General features: G+C 49.9%; 8 protein-coding genes across 8 annotated transcripts; 4 read left to right on the top strand and 4 right to left on the bottom strand.

The window, feature by feature from the left end:
* Positions 1-107: 107 nt before the first annotated feature.
* On the bottom strand, positions 108-704 carry TRUGW13939_03638 (uncharacterized protein; the record flags this gene model as incomplete). The annotated part of the gene is made up of 2 exons (XM_035486818.1): positions 108-500; positions 573-704. 2 exons carry the CDS (start codon positions 702-704, stop codon positions 108-110), a joined length of 525 nt encoding a protein of 174 aa, XP_035342711.1.
* Positions 705-775: 71 nt separating this feature from the next.
* Positions 776-1,432, top strand: TRUGW13939_03637 (uncharacterized protein; the record flags this gene model as incomplete). The annotated part of the gene is made up of 5 exons (XM_035486817.1): positions 776-785; positions 840-1,010; positions 1,093-1,122; positions 1,220-1,270; positions 1,371-1,432. The coding sequence occupies 5 exons, from the start codon at positions 776-778 to the stop codon at positions 1,430-1,432; spliced, it is 324 nt and encodes a 107-aa protein (XP_035342710.1).
* Positions 1,433-2,012: 580 nt separating this feature from the next.
* On the top strand, positions 2,013-4,368 carry TRUGW13939_03636 (uncharacterized protein; the record flags this gene model as incomplete). Its single annotated transcript, XM_035486816.1, has 7 exons — positions 2,013-2,119; positions 2,211-2,382; positions 2,456-2,514; positions 2,924-3,040; positions 3,100-3,215; positions 3,270-3,848; positions 3,929-4,368. 7 exons carry the CDS (start codon positions 2,013-2,015, stop codon positions 4,366-4,368), a joined length of 1,590 nt encoding a protein of 529 aa, XP_035342709.1.
* A 1,132-nt stretch (positions 4,369-5,500) lies between these two features.
* On the top strand, positions 5,501-7,147 carry TRUGW13939_03635 (uncharacterized protein; the record flags this gene model as incomplete). Its single annotated transcript, XM_035486815.1, has 2 exons — positions 5,501-5,983; positions 6,035-7,147. 2 exons carry the CDS (start codon positions 5,501-5,503, stop codon positions 7,145-7,147), a joined length of 1,596 nt encoding a protein of 531 aa, XP_035342708.1.
* Positions 7,148-7,320: 173 nt separating this feature from the next.
* On the bottom strand, positions 7,321-8,268 carry TRUGW13939_03634 (uncharacterized protein; the record flags this gene model as incomplete). The annotated part of the gene is made up of 2 exons (XM_035486814.1): positions 7,321-7,902; positions 7,987-8,268. The coding sequence occupies 2 exons, from the start codon at positions 8,266-8,268 to the stop codon at positions 7,321-7,323; spliced, it is 864 nt and encodes a 287-aa protein (XP_035342707.1).
* A 312-nt stretch (positions 8,269-8,580) lies between these two features.
* On the top strand, positions 8,581-9,337 carry TRUGW13939_03633 (uncharacterized protein; the record flags this gene model as incomplete). The annotated part of the gene is made up of 3 exons (XM_035486813.1): positions 8,581-8,609; positions 8,691-9,174; positions 9,227-9,337. The coding sequence occupies 3 exons, from the start codon at positions 8,581-8,583 to the stop codon at positions 9,335-9,337; spliced, it is 624 nt and encodes a 207-aa protein (XP_035342706.1).
* Positions 9,338-9,576: 239 nt separating this feature from the next.
* Positions 9,577-10,533, bottom strand: TRUGW13939_03632 (uncharacterized protein; the record flags this gene model as incomplete). Its single annotated transcript, XM_035486812.1, has 2 exons — positions 9,577-10,150; positions 10,361-10,533. The coding sequence occupies 2 exons, from the start codon at positions 10,531-10,533 to the stop codon at positions 9,577-9,579; spliced, it is 747 nt and encodes a 248-aa protein (XP_035342705.1).
* Positions 10,534-11,040: 507 nt separating this feature from the next.
* Positions 11,041-12,573, bottom strand: TRUGW13939_03631 (uncharacterized protein; the record flags this gene model as incomplete). The annotated part of the gene is made up of 2 exons (XM_035486811.1): positions 11,041-12,423; positions 12,562-12,573. The coding sequence occupies 2 exons, from the start codon at positions 12,571-12,573 to the stop codon at positions 11,041-11,043; spliced, it is 1,395 nt and encodes a 464-aa protein (XP_035342704.1).
* Positions 12,574-15,691: the final 3,118 nt, after the last annotated feature.

The raw sequence follows: 15,691 nt of genomic DNA, 5'->3' as shown, positions 1-15,691 counted from the left end.
TTGTAAAAAATGACCAGGCATCATTCATCACTCGGCTCAAGTAATAGCAAAAGCCATACTGAGGATATTTCGAAAGGTAATCACCACTTATATATAAAAAGTGATGATCACTGAACAGCCATACTCTTCCTCAACTCCCTCTCCTTTTGCCGGTTCTGCAACTCCAGCCTGTCGACAGCATACTTCAGCCTCTCCTTCTTTTGCACCAGTCTTCGCAACTGAATAGCCTTGGCGCTAGCATCCGATGTTGATGATGATGCACTAGGGTCTGGTCGAACCGCAGAAGCTGAACCAGCGCGATTGGCGGCCGAACTTCTTTGCTTGTCTGACATGCGCCCTTCCTGAAGCTCGCACTTGGCCTTGAGCGAGTCCTCGCGGCGCGCGAGTCGTTCGACGTGGTTCGATGCAACTGAGAGGAGGTGCGCGATACTAGGGGAGATTTCGTCCAGCAGGGCTTGTTGGGCTTCTTGGAGAGTTGGCTCGGGAAGGAGTTCAAAGTGCTAAAAAAAACCCCCCCAAGTTAGAATGGAGAACGTCTGCGAAATTCAGGAGAAATGAGGGGTTTGCTGTACCCTGGTTGTTTGGAGAACTTTGGTGAGACGTGGGAAGTCGTTGACGCCAGAGTCGAGAATGTCAATGGAGCTGTCGAGAAGGTGTATTGATGACCGGAGCGAGGCTACGGACGAGGCGAGCGAGTCGGCCATTTTGAATTGGTGAGCTGTTGCAAAAATAAAGTAGTAGAACCTGGTATGTCGACGATATTATTATTGTTTACATGGAGGCTAGTAAGTTAGTTAGTTAGCGGCGGGGCTAAAAGCGGCCACGATTCCCTCTCAAAGCGGCGAGGCGAGAACTTCCGAAACAACCTCGCTCGACTTGTTCCGCCTCGTCTCGACCTCTTGTCACTACATACCCTCCTCGACCCCTCGCGAATTTCCCATATCGTCTCGCGAATTGCCGATTACTTGAAATCATGTCTCTCCTCGGAAAGAAGTGGCCCGCCCCTGTCGGTGAGTTTCCCTCCCCCCTTCATGCTGCATGCCGTGTCAATGGGAGGAAAGACGGTTGCTAACGGATCGTGTCGCATTACAGGCAAGACCATGTTCCCTTTCTACGCTGCTGGTATGTTACCTTTTCTGCAGCTTGCGCTTGCGCTTTGCACACAGAATATTATATTCAATTGGTGCGACGTGGGATTATTGCTGACTGCTGCTTCAAGGTCTCGTCATCCTCTACGGTGTCAACTCCATCGCCAACGCCTCAATGAACTGTGAGTACCTCTGATGTACCGGAAGAGAGGGCCTATTAGGACCTATTTCAATCAACTTCCAGTATCGCCAATGCCATACACTATGCTGACCTCGCAACAGCCGCCGAGTTCAAGAACGACCCCCGAAACCCCAACGCCAAGCCCTCCAAGGACCAGCATTAACCAAAGTCAATGATTTAAGGGGAATTCGTCGCAATCCAAAAGGACGAGAAGGAGATTGTCGCGTTTTTGCAAATTCGGTCGTCAAGAGCACAACAAGAACAAAACAAAAAAACACACAGGCCTTATTTGCCAGTCTCTTGTCATGATTTTCTTTGTACAAAGCATATAGACCCGAGCTAGGCGTCTATCGACGCAGAAAGAAGCTGTATCACTATAACCTTAACATTACTGGTTTTTCTTTATAATGATTTTGAATGTAGCGTATTCGTTCGTATGGGATGAATCTCGGCAGAGGGACTTGAGGCATCGACTTGGGTACAAGGATAATTGTCAGTATAATTACTGAGTTCCGAATTCCAATCGGATTTTTTTTTAAAAGCCTAGCTGCTATTAATTCGAATTTCTCAGCAGTATTATGGCCGATGATAGCTGGTAATGATGCCAACTTGGAAGTTGGCACTAGTCCGCTTTGGATTGCCACCAAGTCGCGGAAGCCGAGCCTGAGCACCTCCATCTTCAAACAGCCACAACCAGGTTCATCCTGCAACCTGCATCTCACGAATAATAATCACAGCCCAACATGTCTCATTTCCGAGCCAAGCGGCTGGATCTCGGCGGCTTCATCAATGCCCGCATCATCCGCGACCACACCAAGCGCAAAGTCTTTGAACAGTTTGAGCCTGAGAGGTCAGTTTCCGCTCTTTACTTGTGACGACCTCGACAAATATTCAGAGCAAGATTGGGGGGATAGTTTCGCTAATTGAGTATAATTTTCTAGACAAGCGCTCCGTTATGCGATCCGCAACACATCTCTCCCCCAGCGTGTGCGCGTACAGGCGCAACTCCAGCTCTCACAGATGCATGCGTACACCCGGTCGACCCAGATCAAGAACCGATGTGTGGCAGGAGGAGTTGCGAGAAGTGTGTTTCGCGATTTTAAGATTGCAAGGGTAAGATACAATACCTCGCCTTCACCTTTTTTTGTGATGGATTGTCAGACGTGCTAACATGGATTTTATCCAGTACCAATTCCGCGAACAAGCACTGGCTGGCTTGCTGCCAGGTGTGAGAAAAGCTTCTTGGTAGAACAGCCAAGTTTTTTCTCTCGAAATGTATCGATTGGTTGGAGTCGCATATTACATACATACTGGGTTGGTTAGAATCGGGCGTTTCTGATATCTGCAGTGTACAATATTCATCAATGACATGTCATTTCTCAAACATATTATTACAATCTGCGTTTGTTTTGTTTTTTGTTTTTGTTTTTTCTTTTTCTTTTTTTCAGCGTTCAAAACCAGGCTGATCGGAGGGAATACGGTGACTTTCCATTCGTTGAGGCTGGCGTGATGCGTATTCGTCTCCGTTTGCTCCTTCGTTGTCGGTGCCCCCTGACCGCTCTCCGCTCTCTCTCTCTCTCTCTCTCTTTCTTCAACCTCACCCCTCACTTTCCTGCGTCTTTACTTCGAGTCTGAAAAATCTCGTGAGAATCAGTCATCTCATCCTCACATCGGTTCTGTCACTCGTCCTTCTGACCGAAAGGATGCTGGTCTACCAAGAAAAAGACCTTCCCAAGGACCCTGTTTTTGTCCCAGATTTGGAAAAGCTTGGGTGAGTTCTGACTTCTTCGTTGTTCTCTATATGAGGACATCGTACTGAGATAGATGCAGGTACTTTATCAACGACAAAGACCAAATCCGCCAGGTTGCCAACCCAGAAGCCGACTTCAAGTTCAAACTTACCAACAACGAAAGATGGAACGATGTGCACGGCAATGCAATGAATGGTGAGCCTTGTTCGCGTTTTTGTTTATATTCTACTCGAGTTACTAACGAGATAGAATGCATCCGTCGGATCGTTCTGGAACGTCTCAGTGCTCTGTCCCTGTCGACCGTCCGTCTTCCTCCAGGCGTACAAGAAGGGGACAAGCACGTGCCAATTCTGTGCTCGTCAAACCTGAGACAGGCTAAGCGGGTCGTTGTCGTTTTTGGCAGCTCGACCCAGGATCTCGGCATCTGGGCCTACAGAAGCATCGGCAAACTATCTATCAACGGTGGCTCCATGGTCGACTTTGCAAAGACCGTTCTGAAAAAAGACGGCGATGAGCTTTCCGAGAACGACGAGGATACAGCATTGGTGATTGCAAATGCTGGACAGTTGTACTATCACTGGGGCTCGGGAACTGCGGTCTCGTACCGAACATGGTTTGCTCTCCCTCAGCAGTCGGCAGTACACCCGCCGCTGAAGTGGTCGCTGCGCAATAGGATTCCTCAGAATGCCAACTGCGAGGAACATGTGAAATGCGTCTTTGAAGGGATACTGGCGGCTCGGGGCCAGCTGGTGCACGAAGAGGCCAAGATTGATGTTATTGCAGTCTCGGATGGGGCTCAGCATGCCACACGATACTTGGCAGCGAACTGTAACTCTCCCTCTCTTTTTATTTTGTTATTTTTTTATTTTTTATTTCTTAAAAAAAAAGCTTGCTTACAATCTACTTAGGGGAGAAATGGAAAGACTACATCGCAGCGATGTGCCTCGCAGATCCGATACACAACAAAAGCGAGCTGGTCAACGAAGGCAAAGAGATCGACATGGACGTCGGACTAGAAATGGGCTCATTTTCCCGCTTCCTGTCTACGCGCTGCCGCGCATACATCCTGTCTCCACACCCCGCAGAGTGGCCAGTGCCGGGCACGCTGGATTACGGCTGCAACACGTTCTCGTCGGGCGAGCCCGTTCACTCGGAGGCTTCGATTGTGTCGTGTTGGAGGAGCATGTTGCAGTGGCTCGACAAGCTCCACGCGGACCCGTCGTACGAAGAGGTCGAGCTGATCATTGCCGAGGAAGAGGACGACGATGGATGGGAGAAGCGGAAACAGCAGGGGGAGGCTGAGGCTGAGGCTGAGGTAGTTGTCGACGAGGGCGAGACAGGGTCGTGAATGACAGAGATGGCTGACTGACACATGTATCTAATTCTCAGACAGCAGACAGAAGAATATCGAGCATATCGTTGGACTATGGAGAACAGAGTATGGAGTATATCCTTGGCGTCCATGCGAGCGTCCCTGGCTTGTACCAAACAGGACTAGCGCGACTACCTCCGGAGCCGGCCGATGACACGCCGTGCAGCGCGCTAGCCCGAACAGGAAAGGTTTTTGCCGGAGAAAAAAAACAGAAAAATGCAGTGGGGCGGTGAGGCGGTGAGGCGCTGCGAGCCAACGACGCCCGACGAGCTTATCGCCGCCATGGTTCCTCCTCCACTTTCCACTTTCCACTTTGCTCACTGATTGCTGATTGTCAGTCGAGTCTGTCAGTGTCAGTCTGGGGCGTGCCGGAGACCAGCCATCACGATGCTGCAATGGGGTCACTCTGGAGTCTGGAGTCTGATCGCCTGGGGCACGCTAGGCGGACGACTTCCCCCAGCCTATTCCCAAAATGGGCAACCATGATTCTATCCCCGGAATCCACAGCTACTAAAACTTGTGGTTGTGGCCCGCCAGCCGGAAACTCACGAGGCCAACTACGGCCCGTTTGGGAATTTCCATCGAGTAACACCACCGCCCGCTTATCGGCACAGCGTCCACTGTGCTGACAACCCATGCATCCAGCACCTTGACTCTACTGCCGTTGACTAATGGATTGGGCCCTGGCCTGGAAATGGATTCCCATGGGACCGCACGCCTAAGTTTTTTTTTTTTCAACGGCAAATGGACAACCGGGTTACCCACCGAGGGCCGGCCCTCTTAATCCCCTGGGAGGGATCGGTTTGGGTTTGGTCTTTTGCTTGACTATTATTTCTATCACAGTTAACAGTTAACAGTTAACAGCCAACTCGTTCCTGCTTTTCTACTGCTCCTGCGTTCTGCGGCTCCTGTGTCCTTGTCTTTTCCGTATTAGGATAATCTTGCCTTATCTTTTATCCACCACCGCCACGATAAGCAAAGCGTCCCACGCCGCCACTTTCGTCTGCCTTTGTTCTATTTCAATTCTCTGTTCTGCTGCCCTTATCTGCCGTCCCATTTCCGCCCTCCACTCTGTTCACTGAACACATACTACTCACCTAGTACGAGTATGGAGGCTGTCACAGTCATAGCTTCTTCACGGGCCGTGGTTTCCGGCCGGCTTGCTGCAGCCACCATCGTGGTGTCCCAGGCCACCGGTAAGATCGTGCAGGTGCTCGACGCAGTGAGACCAGCCTCGGATTTCCCCGAGGGCACCCCGTACAAGGACTATTCACCTTTGGTCCTGTTGCCCGGTTTGGTGGACGCCCACGTGCATCTGAACGAGCCTGGCCGCACTGAATGGGAGGGCTTCTACACCGGCACCCAGGCCGCCGCCTTTGGTGGCGTGACCACTGTCATTGACATGCCTCTGAACGCCATCCCTCCGACGACCAGTGTGGCCGGCTTCCACGAGAAGATCCGCGCTGCCCAGGACAAGTGCTGGGTGGACGTTGGTTTCTACGGCGGCATCATTCCGGGAAACTCGCACGAACTCAAAGCTTTGGTCAACGAGGGCGTGCGTGGCTTTAAGGGTTTCCTTATCGATAGTGGCGTATGCACTGATAACCTTATACTAGCTTGATACTAGGCTAACACGGTCCAGGTCGAAGAATTCCCGGCTGTCTCGTCTAGCGATATCGAGCTAGCCATGAAGGAGCTGGCTGATCAGCCCACCACACTTATGTTTCATGCCGAGATGCTGCCTCCAATTACCGACTCTGTCGGTGACGATGTGCAGACTTCAATGCCCCCGCTGGCACCAGTCGGTCCTCTGCAGGCGTATTCGACGTTTCTTGCTTCTCGCCCGCCGGCCTTTGAGACGTATGCTATTGCGGAAATCATCGAGCTGGCTGCAACAGCTCCAAAGCTTCCACTGCATATCGTGCACTTGTCTGCGAAAGAGGCCATTCCTCTGCTGCGGGAAGCCCGCGCCAACGGTATTCCCATCACAGCCGAGACTTGCTTCCACTATCTGTCATTGGCAGCTGAAGAGATTGCCGAGGGTGACACGCGGCACAAATGCTGTCCCCCAATCCGGTCCCAGCTCAATCAAGACGCTCTGTGGGCTGAATTGGAACGATATGCTGACGACGGAGTGATCACGACTGTCGTGTCCGACCACTCGCCGTGCACGCCAGATCTCAAGCTTTTACCTTCACACATCATGACTCCGAGCCCGCAGTCTTCTAGTAACTCCTCGGCCGTCGTGACTCCCTCAGTTACCTCAGCGAGCAGCAGTGTGTCGGACTTTTTTGAGGGCAAGGAAGCCGAGGTGCGTGACGGCAATTTCTTTTCTGCCTGGGGCGGCATCTCATCCGTGGGACTCGGCCTGCCCATCCTCTGGACAGAAATCAGCCGACGCAAGAAGATTGCCGGCGGAGCACCAGGCGGCAACAAAACGGTTGAACAGGAGCTCCAAGACATCGTCCGGTGGTGCTGCATCAACACCGCCGCGCAGGTTGGCTTGGAGAAGCAAAAGGGCGACCTCGCCGTCGGGTTTGACGCTGATATCTGTGTGTTTGATGACACTGCGGAGTGGATTGTCGAGCCGAGCACGATGCTGTTCCGAAACAAGTGCTCGCCGTACCAGGGCCGAACTCTGACGGGGATGGTGCAGGAGACGTGGTTACGGGGGAGCAAGGTTTATTCGCGAGCCGAAGGGTTTACGTCGAGGGTGAGTGGAAAGCTTCTTCTTGAGCGGAGGTCTTTTGCTTAGTTTTTTTATATGTATATATTCTGCATGATGCCAGCGTTTATGCATGTTGCATGCGAGTATGTAAATTCTCGCTAGCTGTACATACAGTGATGACAATGATGACTATAATAATATACAATTAAATATACATTCTATGAATATACAATCTAGATGTAGCTGACATGTAGTTAATGTTACGTCTGCTCCCACCGCTCCCTCACCCTTCTGCGCACGCCTCCATTAACCCCCTTCCCCCATATCTCCTCTTTTGTCTGATCTACCTGTGCTGGTGCTGCTGCTGTATCATCCGAGGAAGAAGCATCATCCTTGACAACATCCTTCCTCTCCTTAAAGCTCTTCTCTTTGGCTTTCGCCTGCGCAACTTTTCTTAAATACGCCGCATAAACAACGACCTCAGCAACACCCACCAGCAGTCCAACAAACATGGAAATCAGCACAAACACAGGCTCCGAGTGCGCCGCACTTCCAGCGACAGGTTTTTGTTTTGTACCCAGAGTCATGAAAGCAGGGGTTTGGAAATTCTTCAGTGCCCAAAAGGTGGCAAAGCCGCAGAGTAAGATGGATAAAAACACGTTGAGGACAAAGGATGGACTGAGCGGGTCGTTGTCGGCTGTCGATTCGGCTTCTTCTTGCGATGTGAAAATTGGAGAGGGCTTGTATGAATTGTATGAGGAGGAAGGTGCGATGAGTTGGTTGTACGCTTGTTCTTCGGCGAGTGCTTGGAGACGCTTTTTGAGTGCGAGGTATTCGGGGGTCTATCTAATTAGCTCTCTCTCTCTCTCTCTCTCTTCAGGACCCTTTGAAAGAGTGTAGTGTAAAATAAAAGACAAAAGACGTACTGGCTCAGCCTTTTTCGCAGCCGGTGGCGTGTACACATCCGACCCGCGCAACAGCTCGTTCAATGTATACCGCTTGCCTCCATTTTCTTTTACTTTTTCTTTTATATCATTCTCGTCCTGCTGGGGAGAGGCGAATGCGCGCGCCAGCGAGACTACCTCGTCGTGTGATATAGGCGCCCCGATTTCCGGCGGTGTCTGCGCGAGATTCAGCTGGTCGCGCGCAAAGGGCGAGAGGGCGTGTAGGGCGGCGACGATGGTGGGTGTTGTTATGAGGAGGACCATTTTCCTTTCTTCCTTCTTTTCGTATTGTGTTGTGGTCTAGTAGAATAGGAAGAGAGAGAGAGGGAGGGAAGGAAGATGGCCGACGTCATGCAGAGGACGCGAGCTCCGGCCAATAGAATAGAACTTCGCACTACAGAGTTTCTGCCCGCCGAGTCTCCGCATCACATTTAATTCACTACGTTGACGACCTAATTCTCACAGCCAGCAACCATCTGGCCGTTGAACCTAGACGAGCGGCTCAGAAAAAAAAAGCATTCTTTCTTTTCACATGGTGTCTATCTAAAGAACCTGCTTCCCTGCACTCGCTACTACATGGCCGCCGTGCAAAAATCCGGGGAGGGGTAAGTTCTGCCCTATCACCACCACATCCCCAACATCACAGCACCCTTCAATTGATATGTTTTGACACACACAAAAAAAAGGTCAAACCCCCGCGGCATTCCTCTTGCCCCCTTCGTCGACAATGTCGGCGACTACGTCTCCTCACGAAGCGAAGTCGAAGGCACATTAAAATCCTTCCAGGAGATGATATCCAAATACCAATTCATGGAAATGAACACGCAGCGCCGCACCGTCGGTCTGAAAGAAAAGATTCCAGATATTCAAAAGACGCTTGAAATGGTCAAATTCTTAAAGATGCGCCGCGACAAGGATGATGATGACGACTCAGACGAGGAAGAAGAGGGGCTACTAGAGACGAATTTCGAATTGAATGATACACTGTATGCGCGCGCTACTATTTCAAAAAAGGATACAGATGAGGTCTATCTGTGGCTCGGCGCAAATGTCATGCTCGCATACCCGATTGACGAAGCCCAGACGATGTTGACGGAGAAACTGCGCGCGGCAGAGTTGAGTTTGAGTAATTGTGAGGAGGATTTGGAGTTTTTGCGGGAGCAAATTACGGTATTTCCCCCTTCTTTTTGTTAAAAAAAAAAAGACGAAACTAATTCTGTAGACCCTCGAAGTTGCGACGGCTCGTGTGTACAACTGGGACGTGGTGCAGAGGCGCAAAGACAAGGCAGAGGGAAAAGGGGATGACGAGGACAAGGGGGATTCTGCTGGATAGACCTTGAAATAGTACATGAGTTGTCAATGATATCTGTTTACACCAAGCTATTAGGCAGGCTTAAGATAGATGTATCTCAGACATTTTGCAGACCTAAACATTATAAGATCTACCAGTCAACTAAATATATGCACAAAAACGCCCTGCGCCCCTGCCCACTTTTCGGCACCACATGATCATCATCATACATCTATGAGATTCATGAAAAGAAAAAGGAAAATGAAACAAGAGGGAAAAGATTAAGCAGGCTGCTCAAACCCGCGGCGAATAACACGCCCAAACATATCCACACCAACACGCTCACTCTTAATCTCCGACCTGGCCTCATTCTCACGGTTCTTGGGCACATGCACAACAGACCCATCAACCTGCCATCCACAGACATCCGTGACAAACTTCTCCAGGGCCTCGCGGCTCTTCAAATCCAGCCATCCGGACAGCACATCTGCGCTAACCTCGCGAAAGGCCTTGCCGACTTCGACCGCGATGCGCACGCGCACCAGTTCCTCGAAACCGGCCACGTCGGCGACCAGGTCGGCATACAGGTCGTCGGAATTGAACGAGTTCCAAAAGAGCGAGTACTGTGCCGATTCGAGCAGCGTGTTGAGCCGCGTGAGTTTTTGGATGGACTCTACAAAATCAGAGGTTTGCGATGCTGCTGCAGCATTGTTGTCGCTGGAGCCAAAGGGCTGTGTGTGCGCGGGGAGAAGGGAGAGCGAGAGCGAAAACGCCGGTGAGGGGAACACCGTCAGGGCTTTGGCGAGGATATTGGTTGTTGTTTCGGGTTGGAGGAGGTGGGGGTTGAATTGGTACCTGGTTTGTTAGTTTTTGTTTTTTTATCAAGATATTTTGCAGGCAAAAGAACAAAAAAAATCCAAGTCAGGTAACTAATAATCACTTCAAGCTCAACCTCATCCGTTGGATGGGAGAGTCAGGTAATAGGAAACGTGTAAAAGTTCCTCATCATAAACTTGATATGACGGCCAAAGAGAGAAGGAAAAAAAAAAAAAAAGGAAAACGTACAGCTTCAAAAGTGCCAAATTCGCATAGCAGTCAAATGTCCGGTCCTCGCACTGCTGCACAACGTAGTCCTGGAACACAGTCGTCGTCTCAGGATTGTACCGGTCGAGTCCGTTGAGAATGGCGTCGATGTGCGCTGGCCGCGCATCGCACTTGTCAAAGGCGGTGGTGGCCATGGTGAGATGCGTGTGTTGTGAGTGAGTGTGTGGTTTTGAGGTGTTGGCTAAGAGGAGAGGAGGACGGCGGGGGACGTTGAATCAACCAACCACGCATGAAAATAATCGACGATATTCGCATCAACATTTTGGTGTGCGGTAGTGGGGCCGGATAAACCCAATGCGGTATATTTGTCCGATACTATACAGCTATTTACTACATATTGATCAAGCCCTAATATTTCCCCTGTTAATATTATAATATGTAATGGGTAGTAAATAAATAATGGTAGTATTAATTATCGCGTATCTATTGTACAATAAAAGCAATGGAAAAAAAAATTCCCGCCGAGCAATGGAAAATACGCTGTAAACACGCAAACAAATCCTAGAGTACAAAACTAGAGTAAAACTCCTTCCATGTTTAAATGCATCGAATAATATCTTTCCGTCCCAGTCTAGAGCCAAACTCCAGTCATGTATGTGCAAGTATTATCATTAGGTTCGTCACAAGCAATTTGTCTAGAACTATGTCGCAATCGGACGGCGCGGCGAGATGGGTATCGGTTGCGGCCTGGAGGACATGTTCAGCGACGACAGATCCAAATCACTTGGGCCTCTGTTATGGCGAGGCGCGGGCTTCGTGTCGCCCTTGGCCGGCGTTGAAGTCGTGGCAACACTGCCGCGGCGCGACTCGCCTGGGACTGTTCCTTCAGGCAAAACAGTGCTGCAGACGAATCGCTCATCAGAGATCGGCACGCCGCCAAACATGTTGCCTAGTTGTTGCAAGAGAGTAACAAATTGGGCATGCAGCTCAGCAAAAATGTATTCATTGCCCACAATTTCAGCAAGGTTGCGTGCGCGAATCTGCCCGGCACGGCGCGGGTTTCCATTAGGGTCGTAAGCGCGGCCCGTAAGAAAAGAAGAGACTGGTGTGTAATTGCGACCAGCGCTGCTGTTGGGCGATTGGAATGCCTGTTCCTCGCGTTTCTTTTCCTCCTCTTGGTGCTTTTCGGCAGCAGTCACAATGCTCGTGGCAATGCGCTGGAAGATGCGCCAAATTATCGGCGAGGCACGGAACGCCCGGGTGGCATCCTTCCCGGCGAGAGCCACAAGCGCATAGCTGCGTCGCTTTCCGCGTGCCATTGGGTCAGGCAAACGAAAAACATAGGCTATAGTGTAACCGGCGACAGAGTCTCCGAAGCACAGGCGGCCAGAAGACAGACCACGCGGGAGCAGTTCGCAACTGAGCGTGCGGATGGACGACTGCCGGAGAAGAGCATAATCAGCCGGGTTCGGAGGGCCGTGTAACGAGAGATAGGTCAGGATGTGGGTGTGACACGAGACATCGGAGTCGACCGAGAAGGAGTGCAGCGAATCGGGTAATGATGCATGGAGGTGAGGGTCGTGCTGTTCTTCTTCCGATTCGGAATGGCTGCCGCCGCACGAGTAGACGACCTCGCGAGAGCGCAGGACGGGGCTGTTGTTATTCTTGGCCTTGCCATCGGTTTTGGGGCTGGCGGGCAGCTTCTTGCTCACATCTTCAGGAAGCGAGATGCTGCAGCTGGCGCAAGTGTCGCCGTTGGTCTCGCCTAGGCGATCTGCACTGAGCTGCGACTGTTGCGATTTCAGGAAATATGGGAGATCCTCCAGATTCTGCGGAGGATGGGCAGCGTTTGATTTGACGCTCCCGGTAAACGAGGTGGACAGAGCCGAGTTGGCGGGCGAGGAGGAGAAGCGGGTGTTGTTGCGGCGAGAAGAAGTCGAGGCGGTGTCATGCGAAGTTGAGGGCGTATCGGAGGCGGAGAGATCGGCGTCGTCGGGATGGCATTGCGAGCACGAAAATGGCAGGACTTGGGAGCAGAGGACGGAAGTGGGACCATGCACTTCGCAGAAATGCGTCAGAGACAGCTATATTATCCAGTTAGCACGTTTTATATGGGGAATTCTTGCCCGGGATGAATGCGAAGCAAGATGCGGATTCAAGAGATCAGATGCGACGCGCACGGCACCTTCCCCCTTGGGAAATATAATATGTGAGGCACGTACAATAAAATCCATATCGAATGACGACTAGACCAGTAGCTTGGGCCGTCGTCGATCTCAAGGCATGATCGCCGCAGACATGGCGAGGAGGGCGAAGGTTTCAAGTCAAGTGGCGAGGGTGTCGAGTTGGCGAGTGAGTGTTTTGGGGATGACAATGAATGACAGGGAGATCAGCGGGCGATAAAGGGCAGGGAAGGGGTGGTCTGGCCGAGGCGGTGAGCAGCGAGCGAGCAAGACACGAGCTGACTCGTTGGCGCAAGGGTCTGGAGGGTGAAGACTGAAGGGTGGAATGTTGATATGCAAGAGAGAAGGGATCGGGAGAGTTAAAGATAATAATGGCGAGGACGGCATCGCCAGAACTGAATGCAACTTAGGCCCAGGAGGAGCGTCTCCGAGGACGGCGCCGGTGGGCCCAGCCCGATTTTACCGTACCGTACCGTACGTTTTGTTTCGGTTTGTTTTTTTTTTTTTGTGTGTTTTTTGTGTTTTTGAGACTTTTCTTTATTGAGGGCTAGAATTATTGCATTCTTTTTGTTCTTCTGCGAGCATCTCTTGCACCGAGGTCTCTGCAGTAGAGTCTGCACTGTACAATCTCAGCAATCTCGTGGGGGTACAAGTGATATTATTCTGGCAAACCCTAATTTCTCACTTGGTTGCCGTCCCGATCGGGCGCCATGTTCCGTATTAATATCAGTATATGCTTTGGTATTAAAATTAATTAACAACAAAGTTGAACAAACCCGTTATGCTCCGGCCATTAATCTTCCGGCTGTTGAAACCTAATACCTGCGAAGATCCGCAGGCTGCATATGGCAATACCAATACCGTGCCAACAGAAAGCGGAGCCATATGGAAGCCTGAAGGCTGAACGAGAGGAGCCCAAGGATCTAGCGGTCGCATCAGCCATGCCATGCCATGCTCAGCGGGTAAGAACTAAGAAGTATACGCCTGATATATCCGTAGTCATGATATTGTTTCTTTTTCACTACGTACTCCATACAAATGATTACAAACAGACAGCATATAGAAGCAAGTACTGAATAGAATACACACTAACCACAACCAGCTAGCGCGTCCCGAACGCCACCGTCAGCGAACCGGGATGATCCCTGTTGCCGGATCGTGTTTCCTCTTCCGTAATCTATACCGTATTTTTCTTTCTTTCTTTTATACTCTGTGCAAACAAAAAGCGCCACCGATAACCGTTGAGCTATTTCGCATCCCTATTCAGCGCGCTGACCTTATTCCTTCGTTTGACCCTCTCGTTTGCTCCCTCGCCCGATACAGCTAGGTTGGTGTAGCCATGTGGCCGACATGTGCATCCGGATCCTGAACACGCCGATACTAATAAACTAAGGGATCACCGTGGATTCAGTAGAAACTTCAGAGGATGTTTCTGCGTGGGTCGGCCCGAACAGATACGGATAAGTCGTTTAACAAATAATGCTACGTATATATTATTATTTAACAGACACATGCTCATGCCCTACCCTGCCACCTCGGGCTAGCCCTCAAACCCGTCGATTATTACCTATCGAGGCAAGTGATCATGTTCTCTTGATTGTTCCATTTTCTATTTCTCTTCCTTACTAGCCTACTAGAGCCACTAGCGCCTCAATCCTATAGTTAGCATTACTTAATATTTAGTTACGGTCGTAGCACTATGTACTAATTAGTAAAGTAGTAGCCATCTCTAATAGGCGGAGACCGGCCACGAGTTGCAACTTCCCGGGCTCCACTGCTTGTCTCCACCGTCGCGTTCGAGAAGAAAAAAATAAATGTTTTTTTTTTTTTTTTTTCTCCACTGTTTTTTGTAATCGGAACTTCTCCAGGGGATTGTTTGACGATCCGATTATTTGTTTGATGGGTGATTCGTTTGTTTGTATTTTTCCTATGGAGCAGGGTTGCATATTGCAATGCTACGTACTATCATAATAATACTACTACTTACTACCTGTACGGTACGGATACTGGTGGTGGCCCTATTCCTAGCCTATGGTATTATTATTGTGCTGGAATAATCCCTGCCTACTCCGTACAGAGATAACCGCTTTGGCCAGCTGCTGATCAAGCAGCCAACGTGGCCTGGGGGAACCAGGGGCTTGGGACTGCGATAGCAGTTCCGTATACTCCGTACTCCGTACATAACAAATTATACTCTGTACAGAGTTTGACACACCGCCATTCAGAACCAACATTAGAACGTGTCACTCAGCAAACACTCTCTGTCTCACGAGTCACAACATGCAGATCCATACAAAATTACTAGCACGCGAACTAGCAGTCCGACTTGTCCAGAAAATTCGGACCTCGGGAGGCTCAAATAATACTGTCGCGGGCCGTTAGGCTGGTCATCTTCAAAAAGGTTTGAAGAACAAACTTTGCACTACGTTTCAGCCATTTTTATTACTGTGTTCTTAGGTTGTAAGAGAGTAAAAAGGGTCAGCAGTCGGACAGGATTCCCTCCGACATCCGATCTTCCGCGTGTAGAAAAAAAAAAAAAAAAAAGGTATCCGAAGGATGAGAATTATTACTATTACCATCAAAATAATTAGTGCGTGCTATAAGTTATAATTCTTCTGTTATAGTTTTTTTGCGCTCGGTTTATCGTCCCACGGAACCAACTGTGATATGTACCAAACTCACGTCGATCTACAAGAACTACAGAGTGACGTCGCAAAAAGCCCGAGCGCAATATTTAAATTCTCGACCCAGACACTTTCGATCGCGCTTTGTCCTCGAGCATCCGTAGGCCGGCTTCAGTAGTTGATTTGACGTGTAACGACAGTAGTAATAATAATAACACTACAGCCCTGTCAAACAGGTTTTGCATCCTGGTTAGCCCTGTGGCTACACTGGCCATGTCGTCACTTGACCATAACATGCATTTGACGGTGTGGCCAATGAAACATCGCCTTTTTTCTAAATAGTAAATACTAATAGGACCTTTTTCTTGACAGGGATATGGCTTTCCTTTTTTCCGTCCATGAGTATATTGCGGGGAAAACCCGGAATGCCTTTAGCCGAGGTGATTGTGAACAGACAACCGAACAGTATGTACATGGTCTTTGTAAATAATACCAAATAATAGCTGCATTACAATTATGACATGGAATCTTTGGTATTCTTGAAC

The sequence above is a fragment of the Talaromyces rugulosus genome, chromosome II (assembly GCF_013368755.1).
Source record: "Talaromyces rugulosus chromosome II, complete sequence".
In the NCBI taxonomy this organism is placed as follows: Eukaryota; Fungi; Ascomycota; class Eurotiomycetes; order Eurotiales; family Trichocomaceae; genus Talaromyces; species Talaromyces rugulosus.
This window is presented reverse-complemented; position numbering and strand designations above follow the sequence as displayed.